This window comes from Hyla sarda, chromosome 2 (assembly GCF_029499605.1).
Source record: "Hyla sarda isolate aHylSar1 chromosome 2, aHylSar1.hap1, whole genome shotgun sequence".
NCBI classification, from domain to species: domain Eukaryota; kingdom Metazoa; phylum Chordata; class Amphibia; order Anura; family Hylidae; genus Hyla; species Hyla sarda.
This window is the reverse complement of record NC_079190.1, coordinates 340,134,399-340,150,241: the sequence shown is the minus strand read 5'-3', so window position 1 is coordinate 340,150,241 and position 15,843 is coordinate 340,134,399. Positions and strand designations below refer to the sequence as shown.

At 41.5% G+C, this 15,843-nt stretch overlaps 1 protein-coding gene across 1 annotated transcript in view; it reads left to right on the top strand.

Annotated features, from left to right (window-relative positions):
• Positions 1 to 1,110: 1,110 nt before the first annotated feature.
• The window catches only part of HSD11B1 (hydroxysteroid 11-beta dehydrogenase 1), a 65,410-nt gene continuing 50,677 nt past the window's right edge, over positions 1,111 to 15,843 (top strand). Inside the window, exon 1 of the mRNA XM_056558144.1 lies at positions 1,111 to 1,269. Within this exon, the coding sequence (XP_056414119.1) occupies positions 1,182 to 1,269 (88 nt within the window). The 5' untranslated portion in view covers positions 1,111 to 1,181. The remainder of the gene's footprint in view (positions 1,270 to 15,843) is intronic.

Sequence of the window (15,843 nt, the reverse complement as noted above, 5' to 3'; positions counted from 1 at the left end):
ACAATAGACCCGTATGACCCGGAATCGGCGCAAATCGCAAGTGTGAATTCACTTGCAATTTGCGCCGATCGCCGACGGGGGGGGGGGGGGGGGGGGGTCTGATGACCCCCCTGGGCATTTGCACGGGGTGCCTGCTGATTGATATCTGCAGTCACCCCGGCCCGGTCCCCGTCCGGCGCGCGGTGGGGACCGAAATTCCCACGGGCGTATGGATACGCCCTGGGTCCTTAAGTACCAGGACGTCAAGGCGTATCCATACGCCCTAGGTCCTTAAGTGGTTAATAGAAGTAATTTACAAATCTGTTTCACTTTCTGGCACCAGTTCATTTAAAAAAAAAAAAAATATATAAAAAAAAGGTTTTCCACCGGAGTACCCCTTTAATGTTAAGCCATGCGTATGGCGAGGTTGTTGCTCTGTTATTTGAGTCCTGTTTTATAAAACACACTTTTTGTCCTGGGGATTTAATGTGTTTGTGACTATGTATGAGCATTTTCCAGTGATAACCTCTAGTCATCTTACAGGCTATTTGTCTTGTTCATGATTTTTATTATGTGATTTTTTTTTTGTGATAGTTATCACAAAGGTGAAATTTTATTGCACAACGGAGTGGTTGTTAGTACTCCCGATTTGTATGGATTGAGTTCTACATGTAGCACAATACTCTTCAACTGTTGCAAAACTACAATTCCCACCATGCTCTTTGAGCCTGTGGTTGTGAGTTCTTGCTGAGTGTTGTAGTGCATAGCTACAGCTTGAAAACAACTTCTCTAATATTTGAATAAAGATACTCCCAAGCTTTGAACATGAATGATGTACTAAAGAATTCTGAGAGACCAATATATTTAAGAAGTTTAAAACTTTAAGGATCAGCACAAATACACTGGTTTATAGTCACATATAGAGCTTTCATATAGGACATAAAAATCATTGTCTATGACCCAATTTATCAATGCTCAGAAACGAAACAGTCAAAGCTGGATAAAAAAAAGTCATATGAATGCTGTAGTAATCAAGGAGTGCTTAGTATGAGAGATAATAGAAGCCCTGCCTTCCTGGATAACGAGTTAGGCCAATCCCATCCAGACTCCACATTGTAGAAGACTTTAGACTACACACTGCAGCACATGCAGTGCTCTGTGACTGTGAGCTTCTGTAGAGCCCAGTCTATGTACATATTATCATGGCGTTACTGAACAAAGCACTGCTTGCCCTAGTTGGGATCCTATTGGCTGTTTACTTTTACTCTGGGAAAGAAGAATTTAAACCTGGTACGTATGTCAAGTTTCTGGACAGCTTGTTTATAGCCCTTTAGAGGCCTTAATGTTTCCGTACCCTTAATCACATAAAACAGAGGCCAAAAGGACACTTTTTTGGCCAAGGTGTCAGGCTGTAGTATTGACATGCCTATTCTTTTTGTTTTGTGTTGTTTGTGGGTACGGTGTTGCCCACCTATGCCTTTATACTCTTCTATTTTATCTGTCCTGATTCTAGCTGTTCTTACTTTGGAGAAAATTTTGAAAAAAAAATAAAAAAAATAAGTAGGGGCAAACACCAGATTAATAAACATGCCACCTCAAAAAAAAAGAACATTTATAAAACCTACTCTTGTTGTGTATTTTTTGCTATTTAGCCACAGAGTAAATTGACTAATGTACCATACATACATATAATACATGTGCTTATATTACAATGGTTTCAGTATACAGTAATAAGTTGTGTTTTTCTCTATTAAAAAGAAAATTGATGTCCTCTTCTCAGGCTATCAATATCTGGTGGGCAAGCGGTCGACTCTAAGCACCCCCTACTGATCAGCTGTTTGAAGGGACACCATTCGCTCAAGTGAATAGGATAAGGCTGCGAAAATACAGGGGCAGGCAGGGCAGGGGCCTGATTGATTTAAACAAGGAAGACAGTGCTCACCTTCAAACAGTTGGTAGGGGGGCCAGGTTGACCTTCTGCAATCTGATTTTGATGGCTTATCCTATCCACAGCTGCTATTAAGTGTGCAGCATGCAGAGGTGCAGACAAAACACCATTCTGATATTGTTGGCCTATCCAGAGGACAGGCCATCAATATGCCTATCCCTGGAAATGCCTTTAATCCAATCTCTTACCCATTCCCTAACTGTAATATATAGGGTAACACTGAAGAGACCATAGCATACCAACAAGTGCCTTGTTTTTGCTGATTGAGTGACTCATTGATAGTCTATCTTAAAATAAGCCATTAAAAAATTCCTAGAAAACTCCTTTAGGGTAGGGTCAAACGTGCCGTATTTTGTTGAAAATTTTCTGCAGCTGATTTTGCTATCCATTGACTTCAATGGGTAGGAAAATACTCAGCAAAATATGGCACGTGTGACCTTACCCTTTGAGTCCATTCACATATACAGTATCCTACGCATATTTGATAAACAGGATTTGAAGCTGCAGATTTTATGCTGAGTTCAATATAAACTAAATGACTGAACACAGCTTCAAAGCTTCTGCAGTAGCAAATCCTGCACTTAAAATATGTGCAGGATACTGTACGTGTGAATAGACCCTTAGGTTATATTTTCAGATAAACTGTATTCTTTAATTTACAGCTGGCAGAATGTCATGTTAGTTTACATGTAATATGCATATATATGTATGATATACAGGTTTCAGATAGCATAGGTTATGTAAATAATAAGCCTATTTAAGTTAAACAAGCATAAGATAGCCAAAACTACAGCATGCTAACTAACAAACTTGCTAAAAAACTAGAACATATTCACCTCTTAGTACAGCACTGGTGTTCTTGTCTCCCAAGTCTTTCTGTTTACTTAGCCAAACAACATGTAATTAGGATATTAGTTAATGGTTTTCCCCAGTTCACATGAACCAGTTTTTAAATCTTAGCTGGTTCGCTGTGAACAAGAAGCAGTGATCCAAAACCACTGTTGCAAGTGGAAAGAGTCTGGTGTTTTCCCCACTCTACTTTCTGGCTGGTATTTTACCACTAACTCAGTGAGGGGAGAAGACAGCATAGTGAAGTCTTCTCATTTTCACAATTAGGCTATGTTCACACGAGGGAATGTCTGCACAGAGAAACTCCGTGCGTACATTCCGGACACTGTGGGGTGCCAGCCCTAGGACCGGACAAGAAGGGCCGGCGTTAAGGTGGGGCAAACCGGGCAATGTGTGGGAGTGCAGCCAGCACCATTTAGAAGTGAGTCTCGCTGCTTCTTAAAAGCTCTCAGCAGAGGCCATTCAAGTAGTGCTGGCAGGGAGAGGCGGTGCTCCCCCCAGCTGCTCCTCCCCCTCCTGCTGCTGCTGGTAGATTCGCACAGTGTATCTGCCTGTCGGCCGATAGTTGAGATAGCCGGATTCTGTGCTTCATGGAGCCTGCAGGCTATCAACACCTATCTGCTAAAGTATTCTCTGGCCCAGCAAGCTTTCAGTAAAATGAGGTATATTTATATCTAGTTTAGTGTTTCCCAACCAGGGTGCCTCCAGCTGTTGCAAAACTACAACTTCCAGCATGCCCGGACAGCCAGACGCTGATCTAGTGTGTGAACATGTGTGATGTGAACTATCATGCATTTATAGTGTGTGTTACACATGAGAGATATATATATGTGTGTGTGTGTTTGTGATTATACATGCGTGTGTGTGTATATGTATAGTTTTTTTTTTTCTGTATGTGATATGTAGTGGTGTATCTGTAACTAGGCCAATATGGCCCAGACCTAGTGCCGCATTTATCCCAGCGGTGGCCTAACTGCAACACCCCCCCAACCCCTCTTTTTTTATTACGAAATGTTTATTAATTTTTAAACAGGGATCAATTTATGTGGGCGGGTAAAGCACTAAAAATGTAGCAGACAATAATAAAAATGTAGTGTATGTGTGTGTGTTTCACTGTTTTTTTTTTAAAAACATTTTTTAGGTAGTACTACTACTCCCAGCATGGAACACACTGTTCCCTGATGTGAGTAGTAGTACCTGTACTAATTGACAGATTGTGATCCTCCTTTATAATGTATAGATGCGTCCGGCCGCTCTTCTATAGTCCCCTGCACTGCCGTATATATACACATAGAGCTGTGATTGGCCAGATGGTTCCAGCCACAGAGAGCTGTGGTTCCACAGAGAGCTGTGATTGGCCAGATGGTTCCAGCCAATCACAGCTCTAGGAATATGTGTATATATGCGGCAGTGCAGGGGACCATAGAAGAGCGCCGGCCGCATCCATACATTATACAGAAGGATCACAGCGGGTGTCAGTAGTGACATCTGCTGTGATCTTTCCTTAACTACAAGTAATACTACTCCCAACATGGAGTACACTCTGCTCCATGCTGGGAGCTGTAGTACCTGCATTAATAGACAGATCGCATCATGTGTCAGAAGTTACACTCGCTGCGATCTGTCTATTAATGCAGGTACTTCAACTCCCAGCATGGAGCCACATCTCTGCTATATTATGGACGATCGCATCGGGTGTCAGACTGACACCCGGGGCGATATGCCTATAGTACAGGTACTACTACTCCCATCAATGAACAGTGTGTTCCATGCTGGGAGTAGTAGTACTACATAAAAAATGTAAAAAAATAAATAAAAATGAATTAACATTTTGTGATAAAAAATAAACATTTAGTTAAATACATTTTTACATCCCTACTGCATCTTTTTTTTTTTTTTTTGGTACCCAACTATTTTGTAAAAAAAAAAAAAAAAAAATGCCAAAGGGGCCAAAAAAGGCCAATTCCACACAAAGGAAAAAATGGCAGAAAAAATGCCTTAAAAACTGCCAAAACGCAGGAAAAATCTGTGGCAGTTTTCCTGGCAGTTTTCCCTGGCGTTTTTGCTGGGGGACAAAAACCTCAGTGGAATCCTAGCCTAAAGGTATAATCTTGGATATAAATGTGTATATGTCTCTGTGTGTTTGGGGACAGTGGGAGGATGATGGGAGTGTGGTGAGGCTTCTTTCAGACTGCCGTTAGCAAGGAGAAAAATTGCTGCTTGTTCCGTCTTTTTATCAGACTAATCCCATCTAAAAATAACGGCTCGGCAGCCCCCATAATATTAAATGGGAGCCGCCAGGACCCGTTGTTGCCCGTTGCTCCCGTCACATGAACGACCGTTAAATTAATCAGAAAATAAAAAGATACTTTAACGGCCGTTCTCGATGGGTAGCAATGGCAGTGTGTAAGGGGCCTTAGTGTGAGGATGGTGGTAGTGAGAAAACTGGCAAGATGATGGAAGTCAGGCAGGTGGCAGCAGCACACACGCAGCAGCCAGTAATACAGAGCGGAGAGATGGAGGCTAGAAATTTATGAGCCGGTTTGGAAATGTCCTGAGACCTGAGGGGAGGAGCGGAAGCAAATTTGTCTGGGGCGCATGGAACTCCATTACACCACCCTCACCACCTTAGGATAAGGTGCAATGTTGGTGGTGCCCTCAGCCACAAAGAGCAGTGGCTGCTTGTAGTGGCGATGAATAGCAGGCATGCCGTGTCATACCACACACTGGTTCAGAACCTCTATATTACAACGTCATTTTGTAAGATTTGGGGGCATCTGTTTCTACGCAGTGCACCTTTCGGTAAAAACGACACACTATCTGTATGTGGTCCTATCTGTATGGTTTGTAGGTCCATACGGTTACAGCATACCCAATTAATATAGGTTTATTATTTTTTTTTTTTACTACTTTAGTTTTTGTACAAAAATTTGTATGCTTATAATTGTACTATTCTGATCCCTATAACTTTTATTTTTCTGTATATGGGGATGTATGAGGGTAATTTTTTACTCTGTGATTTGTAGTTTTTATCGGTACCATTTTTTTTTATGGGACTTTTCAATAGCTTTTTAGATATTTTTTATGGTATTTGAAGTGACCAAAAATTTGCAAGTCTGGTTAGTGCACGATTACGACTTTTGGGGCCCCACTTTTAATTTTGCCCAGGGCCACGCTAAGCCTGAAGCCGGCCCTGCGCAAAACAATGCATCGTCTCATGAACATGATCATTCTTTGTGTGGACACGGAAAACAGAATTTCCGTGCTGGAAACATCTGGCACGGAAATTCTGCCATGTGCACAGCACAGCAGAATCCTGTTGAATTCAACGAGACTCTGTTGCAGCGGAATCAGGCACGAAAATTCTGCCGTATGAACCTAGCCTTGCTACCATAGCTTTTGGCCTCTGTTAGAAGACAGGGAACTGTTGAAGATGAGATTATCACCTCTGTGTGCATGGCTTACTTTGTTGGTTTTAGACAACTCTTTTTAGATTGCATGCCTGTTAACTGGTTGTGCGCAACCCTTCTGCTTGGACACTGCGCCAAACACTTAAAATTTCCAAAAACACAATTGTAGAAATCTTATATATGCTTTTTTTCCCCCTGTATTAACTATTTATGATATAAAAAAAATATTGTTTGTTAGTTTTTTTGGGGTGGTTCTAGTCAACTTTATGTTTACTTGTTTCCAAAACTGCTAAAATTATATTTACAAGATCTTATCTTATATTTTCTGGGTAGATACATGAAAGGGTACTTCTGGGTAATCATCAACTAGCAAGCGAATCTTTTGCCCTACAGTAGACTATCTTGTCAAGGTGAACACATGCAGGTCAAAAGTCTTTAGGTCTTAGGGCTCTTTAAATCAAGCTGTTGTAAATATCTTTATATGGTATCCATTAAAAATCCATTTAGTCTGCACTGTAAGGGTTGATGTTCACACTCAGGAGCATAATAAAGATAAACTTTATAGCTTTTTTTTAATGTTATGCTTACACATCTGGAAGAAAGTCTTGGTGCCCTTAGTAAGAATGACAATTGGGCGGTAGAAAAGGTTTTCTGTATGTGAATTGTTACAATAAACCCAAGACTACTGAACTGTGAAACCTGCTTGTATGGGTCAAAAACTGAACAACTGAAGGGTCCCTCCTGTTCTACACTATTTACAATATAAAATAATCCTACAATCTTGCTAAATTCAGTGCAGAAATTCTGCCAAGGGAACACTGCCTTAGGCTATGTTTAAACACCATAATTTCTGCATGGAATTCTGCATGACAATTCTACATGAACTTATAGCCAATACACCTTAATGGGATTCCGCTGTCCCATTCACACAGCAGAATTTCTGCAGCAGAAATTCTATTGAAATAAATGAGCAATTAATTTCTGCAGAATTTACTGCAGAATTTTCATGGAGAATTCTGTGCAGAAATTCTCCCGTGTGAACATAGCCTTAGGCTATGTTCACATGTCGAAATGTCTGCACGTAAATAATCTCTGTGCTGGCGCTAGTACCGCATAAGAATGTGCCATCTCATAGATGGCTATGCATTTGGTGTGGAGTCTGCAGAAATAACAAATGTGATCATTCTTCCTGCGGACACGGAAAACTGAATTTCTGTGCTGGAAACATCTGGCACGGAAATTCTGCTGTGTGCACAGCACAGCAGAATCCCGTTGAATTCAACAGGACTCTGCACAGGAATTCTGACGTGTGAACATGGCCATACAGTGAAAGGTGACACGAGTGTATAGATAAATGTGAGCAGTATACTGCAAACACTAAGATATATATGTATGGTATGAATTATGTTGAATTGCATTACTGCTATAGTAAAAATTTGGTTCTTAGCATACCATCTGATCAAATAATGTGCACCATCCTAATATGGTAAGGTGACCTCATCAGGATGGGCCCTACACAGGGGAGATGAATGGGGTGCACAACCAAGATGGAGTTAGACACTATCCCCACATGCAATGCAAAAACATACAAAACTGGTTAGCACATCACAAAACACTAATGCAAACACAAAATTACAGTGGCACACTGGTGATATATGTATAATATTTCCCCTGGTAAGTATGGCTGAATCCTACATGCCCTGAATTTGTATATTTGCCTCCGGATGAGGTCACCTTACCATGGTGAGATGGTACACACTTCTTGATCAAATGATATGCTAAGAACCTCAGTTTTTTGTGTAGTGCAATTCAAATTGATTGGTATAATACATACTGTATATCTAAGGCTATGTTCACACGTGCGGACATTCTGCAAACTGAATTTACTGCAGAATTTCATGCAGAATTTCTGCTGTGTTAACATAGCCTTAGGATATGTTCACATCTCAGAATGTCCTCTCGGAAAATCTCTGTGCGGACATTCGAGTCTGCGGCACTAGGACCGCACAAGAATGCACCGTTATTCCAAGCGGAATTCCATGTGGAAATTCCAAGGTGTGATAGATAGTCTTAGGCTGCGTTCACATCACGATTTCTCTATCCGACTTGAGTAAACGATTTTATAATTTAAATTCGTATACAAAGTCGGATCCATTGACTTCCATTAAAAAATTGGATCCATTACACACATCCGATTTGATCCGCATCCGATTTCACATGATTTTTGTTCGGGTCTGAAATCAGGTTTTACCACGATTTCAAACCTGAACAAAAATCGTGTGAAATCGGATGCGGATCAAATCGGATGTTTGCAATGGATCCGACTTTATATACGATTTCATATGATTTTAAGTTATGAAATAGTTTACTCAAGTCGGATGGAGAAATCGTGATTTGAACGCAGCCTTAGTGTTTTCGGTGTGCTTCTGCAATTTTTGTGGGTTTGCGTTTGTGTCCTAGTCATGGCAGCATGCATCTTTCCCTCTCTCCAGAAGGACGTATGCACATGTCACAGAGCATGTCTAGAAATCTTTCCTTTTTTCATTTTATTTCCTTCTTGCCTTCTAATAGCCATAACACAAAAATGTGTGTATCATTAAAACAATACCCAACTTGTCCTGTTCTGACCTTTTTTGACCTTTAGTGAGTCATTTATTTACAAACAATGAACTAGGCTGTGCCATAGCACAGCACTGATCAGGGTTATCGGCACTCAACTCTTGTACCAGCAACTAAAGCTGTCCGCACAGTTGCAGCGCGGATCAGATGTAAGAAAGCAGGGTAGACAACCCTGTCTGTGCTCTAAGCTGATCGGGACATTTTACGCCATGCGTTCTTCAAGGGGTACTTTTTTTTTAAATCAACTGGTGCCAGAAAGTTTAAACAGATTTGCAAATGACTTTTATTCAAAAATCTTTACCCTTCCAGTACTTTTTAGTAGCTGTATGCTACAGAGAAAATTCTTTTCTTTTTGAATTTCCTTTTTTGTCTTGTCCACAGTGCTCTCTGCTGACACCTGATGCCCGTATCAGGAACTGTCCAGAACAGGAGAAAATCCCCATAGCAAACCTATGCTGCTCTAGACAGTTGCTGACACTGGCAGAGGTGTCAGCAGAGAGCACTGTGGACAAGACAAAAAAAAAATTCAAAAAGAAAAGAATTTCCTCTGTAGCATACAGCCGCTACTGGAAGGATAAAGATTTTTTAATAGAAGTAATTTACAAAAAAAAAAAAAAGTTTTCCACCGGAGTACCCCTTTAACGACGCAGGACATATATTTACATACTGCGCTGGCTCCCGCGATATGAAGCGGGGTCTCATCGGTCCCGGCGCTCATCAACGGCCGGCACCCGCGGCTAATACCACACATCGCTGATCGCGGCAATGTGCGGTATTAACCCTTTAGAAGTGGGGATCAAAGCTGACCGCCGCTTCTAAAGCGAAAGTGAAATTATCCCGGCTAGTCAGTCGAACAGCTTACAGGACACCGGGAGGGCCCTTACCTGCCTCCTCGGTGTCCAATCGACAAATGACTGCTCCGTGCCTGAGATCCAGACAGGAGCAGTCAAGCGCCGATAACACTGATCACAGGCGTGTTAATACACGCCAGTGAACAGCATAGGAGATCAGTGTGTGCAGTGTTATAGGTCCCTATGGGTCCTATAACACTGCAAAAAAAAAGTGTTAATAAAGGTCATTTAACCCATTCCCTAATAAAAGTTTGAATCACCCCCCTTTTCCCATAAAAAAATAAAACAGTGTAAATAAAAAATAAAATAAACATATGTGGTATCGACGCGTGCGTAAATGTCCGAACTATAAAAATATATCATTAATTAAACCGCACGGTCAATGGCGTACGTGCAAAAAAATTCCAAAGTCCAAAAAAGCGTATTTTGGTTAAGTGCATCCTTTTTTGGTGAAAAAATCCCAAAATTTCATGAAGATTTTGAAAATTTTGCATTTTTTTTTTATCTTTGAAGCTCTCTAATTGTAAGGAAAATGGATATTCCAAATACATTTTATTTTTCTTCACAAATACAATATGTCCACTTTATGTTGGCATCATAAAATGGACATACTTTTGCTTTTTGAAAACAGTGTAACAGTGGTCTCTAAACTGTGACCCTCCAGATGTTGCAAAACTACAACTCCCAGCATGGCCAGACAGCCTTTGGCTGTCTGGGCATGCTGGGAGTTGCAGTTTGGCCCCCCTAGTGGTTGCCACAGTAAAGATCGAAATTACTTTCACTTTCACTCCCCCCCCCCCCCCCCCCCCCACTGTCGATTCCCTACCTGAGCAAAGATCCAGCAGGCACCTGCGAAGATCCCAGGTCCCCAGGCATCTTCTCCTGCAGGTACGGCCTCCATCTTCTTCCCAGAGCCCCTCGACATCCAGGGGCGGGCAGAACGGGGGGTTGCCATGGCAACCCCCTGTCCTGCGCTGACATTGGTCAGGACTCCGTTCTGAGTAATGGCAGGGGATAGGAGGAGATCGCAGCTTTGCGACCTCACTCCTATCCTTTAGGCTGATCGGGGCTGTTGCTGATAGCTCCGATCAGCCCTATTTTCTGGGTGATCGGGTCACTAGAGACCCGATCAGCCCGGAATTGGAGAAAATCGCATGTCTGAATTGACATGCGAATTTCTCCGATCGCCGACATGGGGGTGGTCTCAGGACCCCCCTGGGCGATGTGCCAGGGTGCCTGCTGAATGATTTCAGCAGGCATCCGGCTCCGGTCCCCAACCGGCTAGCGGTGGGGACCGGATTTCCCACGGGCGTATGGATACTCCCTCGGTCCTTAAGGACTCAGAATGCAGGGCGTATCCATACGCCCTGTGTCCTGAAGAGGTTAAAAACTTCAGATCACGGCGCAAAAAATGAGCCCTCATACCACCCTGTACATGGAAAAATAAAAAAGTTATAGGGGTCAGAAGATGACATTTTTAAACGTATAATTTTCCTGCATGTAGTTATGATTTTTTTCCAGAAGTACTACAAAATCAAACCTATATAAGTAGGGTATCATTTTAACCGTATGGACCTACAGAATAATGATAAGGTGTAATTTTTACCGAAATATGCACTGCGTAGAAACGGAAGCCCCCAAAAGTTACAAAATGGCGTTTTTTTCTTCGATTTTTATTTACAATTGATCACTGAGTGATCACTAGAACCCTAAATTTACCACCCACTAAATTAATTGTGAAACCTAAAATATAACTTTTAATGCCAATCCATTTAAAATTCCGGTATATATGTCCCCAGTTAATTGCTGCAATAACATGTCTGCTGCATGTAACCACATGCTACTGTTTGATGTATGATTCCATTGCCTCAGCTGCAGTCCGACTGGCAATTTTAACTAGGAGCACACTGTAGTTAAAAACGATCACACATAAACCCACCCCGACGTTTCACCACAAGCAGTGGCTTTATCAAGGACTAAAGGGTCAATGGCATGTGGTTGAGCTCTGTTTGGGGTTTTATAACCTCCTATTTAGTGATGTCACTAACAGGAAATGATTCCACAGTTACTTTGCCCATCTGGTTGGTTTACTAATTTTGACTGACAGCACTACACCCAATAGAACATCCTCCATTGGATATACACATAATCAGGTTACACCTCTAAACAAACCGGCCAATCGCTACACACTGCACATTGATAATCTATCTGATTGGACAGGATTACATCCACGTATGTGCGCTGATGGAGCTGCGCTAACACTTGTCTTTTAAAGCACTCAATTGTTTATATGCGCAGGCGCCACTTACGTTGGCATGCTATGACTTACCGTTTCCTGAATGGGTGTCCCTGGTGTGATGTTCGATTTTGTCGCACAATGATTTTTTTTTTCCGTTTCGCCGTGAATTTTTGGATAAAATGACTAATGTCACTCGAAAGTAGAATTGGTGACGCAAAAAATAAGCCATAATATGGATTTTTAGGTGGAAAATTGAGAGGGTTATGATTTTTAAAAGGTAAGGAGGGCAAAACAAAAGTGCAAAAACAGAAAAACCCTAAGTCCTTAAGGGGTTAATGAATCAGATGTTGCTGTGGCTGCCTTGCACACCTTGTGCAGAAATCTACACTAGTTCCAAGCTAAAGTCGATTTCAACAATATATGCCAGGCAGATAGAGGCAGAATCCACATGGAAATGTTTGTGGAATCTTTTTAAAATTACTGAGTATGCATGGGTTTCTGAAAGAATAGGTCTTAAAGAGGTACTCCACTGGAAAAAAAAAATTCTTTAAATCAACTCGTGCCCGAAAGTTAAACAGATTTGTAAATTATATGGAGGAAAAAAATGGTAGAGAGGCTCGTATTAACCTAGTGACCAATGGCTCTATTCAAGACTCTGAGCCCCAATTTCTTTAATTTAGATTTGTAAATTACTTCTATTTAAAAATCTTAATCTTTCCAGTACTTATCTGATTCTGTATGCTCCACAGGAATTTATTTTCTTTTTGGCTTTCCTTTCAGTCTGACCACAGTGTTCTCTGTTGACACCTCTGTCCATATCAGGAACTGTTCATAGCAGGAGAGGTTATGGGGATTTGCTCCTACTCTGGACAGTTCCTCACACAGACAGAGGTGGCAGCAGAGAGCGCTGTGGTCAGACTGGACAGAACTACACAACATCCTCTGTAGCATACAGCAGCTGATAAGTACTGGAAGGATTAAGATTTTTAAATAGAAGTTATTTACAAATCTAACTAAAGCAAAGAAGTGATATTCGGCACTGCTATTATAGGCTCTGACGGACAGTCGTGTATGATGCTTATACGGAGAAGTATTAGTAGAGATGTGGTTAGGCAATGAAGGAATAGAATGAATCGGCAACTCACCAGTCTTCTCTTTAGAAAAGGTTCCTTTATTCAAACATACTCACAGCATGAAATGCAAACAGGGAGAGGGATCGGTGCGGGGGGGGGGGGTAAAAGTAGTAGGCGACAGATTCTGTTTCACTCGTTACACGAGCTTCATCCGGCCATATCTAACTGGAACTCTGTGCTGCTTCTTATACAGGTGAGCAGCCAATCAAAAACTATTTTGGACCGCCCATCTGATCTGACGTACCTGGTGATGCTTCTTAGAGCATCGCCATTGGCTATTTGTCACCATTTTGGAAGTACGTCAGTAGAAGTTAGCGAAAAAAAATTAAATACTTGTTAAAAAATGTGTATAAAGTGATACATTTAAAAACAAGGTGCATAGTCAACTTTCTCGTTAAGGCCAAGTGGACCTGCTGCAGCAGTATGTATAATCCAGTAAGTTTCTCTTTGTAATAAATACTGGTCGATGTTAATCCCAGGTTTGGATTTAACTCTTTCGATCCCGGCAATTTTTAAATTGTCAGTTTTTCCTCTGTGGGCCTCTATCATATGGGTTACAAGTCTAGGTGCTCCTTTAAGTGTGCGGAAGGAAAATAGGTGTTCCCTAATTCTTGCGCATAATTGTCTTATAGTTTTCCCGATATAATAGAACCCACAGGGACAAAAAATGACGTAAACCACATATTTTGTTCTACATGTGATGAGTTCTGATACTGTATGCGCTATTGCTCCTATCCTCATTGTTTTATATTCGGCGTTAAATTTGCAGAAGCTACATGTCCTGCATGCGAAATTTCCCTTCGGAGTCAGTTTTTCAAGCCATGTACCCTCTGCATTCTTAGTTTTCTCCTGTTTCTTTAGGATATTTCCTATCGTTTTATTTTTACTGTACGAGATTAGGGTTTTTTTCAACGCTATATTCTTCAATTCTACATCACTTTCAAGTATATACCAATTCCGCCTAATAGCCTGTTCTATGGTTTTATTTAATGGAGTATTCTGGAACGTGAATGTGAAACGTTTCTGATCTGGTAAAATAAAATTGACGTTAGATTAACTGTAAACCAGAATAAAATAGTAAGTACAGGTTATAGAAAAAAGATTGCGAAGAATACCCTTCTTCACTATCAGAGTTCGCATCCTGCGACAGTAAAGAACGGTGTCCCTTATGGACAATTTATCCGCCTAAAAAGGAATAATGCATCTGAGAGTACGTATAATGAACAGGCAGACTATTTACAACAGCGATTAAGAGAAAGGCAATATCCACTTAAATTAATACAAGAAAGTAGAAAAAAGCCACAGGAATAGAAAGAGTCAGCTTACTAAAAAACAAGAAAAATAAGAAATTTATTTTACCAGATCAGAAACGTTTCACATTCACGTTCCAGAATACTCCATTAAATAAAACCATAGAACAGGCTATTAGGTGGAATTGGTATATACTTGAAAGTGATGTAGAATTGAAGAATATAGCGTTGAAATAACCCCTAATCTCATACAGTAAAAATAAAACGATAGGAAATATCCTAAAGAAACAGGAGAAAACTAAGAATGCAGAGGGTACATGGCTTGAAAAACTGACTCCGAAGGGAAATTTCGCATGCAGGACATGTAGCTTCTGCAAATTTAACGCCGAATATAAAACAATGAGGATAGGAGCAATAACGCATACAGTATCAGAACTCATCACATGTAGAACAAAATATGTGGTTTACGTCATTTTTTGTCCCTGTGGGTTCTATTATATCGGGAAAACTATAAGACAATTATGCGCAAGAATTAGGGAACACCTATATTCCTTCCGCACACTTAAAGGAGCACCTAGACTTGTAACCCATATGATAGAGGCCCACAGAGGAAAAACTGACAATTTAAAATTTGCCGGGATCGAAAGAGTTAAATCCAAACCTGGGATTAACATCGACCAGTATTTATTACAAAGAGAAATTTACTGGATTATACATACTGCTGCAGCAGGTCCACTTGGCCTTAACGAGAAAGTTGACTATGCACCTTGTTTTTAAATGTATAACTTTATACACATTTTTTAACAAGTATTTACATTTTTTTCGCTAACTTCTACTGACGTACTTCCAAAATGGCGACAAATAGCCAATGGCGATGCTCTAAGAAGCATCACCAGGTACGTCAGATCAGATGGGCGGTCCAAAATAGTTTTTGATTGGCCGCTCACCTGTATAAGAAGCAGCACAGAGTTCCAAGTAGATATGGCCGGATGAAGCTCGTGTAACGAGTGAAACAGAATCTGTCGCCTACTACTCCCCCCCCCCCCCCCCCCCCTGCACCGATCCCTCTCCCTGATTGCATTTCATGCTGTGAGTATGTTTGAATAAAGGAACCTTTTCTAAAGAGAAGACTGGTGAGTTGCCGATTCATTCTATTCCTTCATTGCTGTCACGATGCCGGCTGGCAGGAGGTGGATCCTCTGTGCCAGAGAGGGATTGGCGTGGACCGTGCTAGTGGACCGGTTCTAAGTCACTACTGGTATTCACCAGAGCCCGCCGCAAAGCGGGATGGTCTTGCTGCGGCGGTAGTGACCAGGTCGTATCCACTAGCAACGGCTCAACCTCTCTGACTGCTGAAGATAGGCGCGGTACAAGGGAGTAGACAGAAGCAAGGTCGGACGTAGCAGAAGGTCGGGGCAGGCAGCAAGGATCGTAGTCAGGGGCAACGGCAGGAGGTCTGGAACACAGGCTAGGAACACACAAGGGAACGCTTTCACTGGCACAATGGCAACAAGATCCGGCGAGGGAGTGCACAGGTGAACACACTGATTAGAACCACTGCGCCA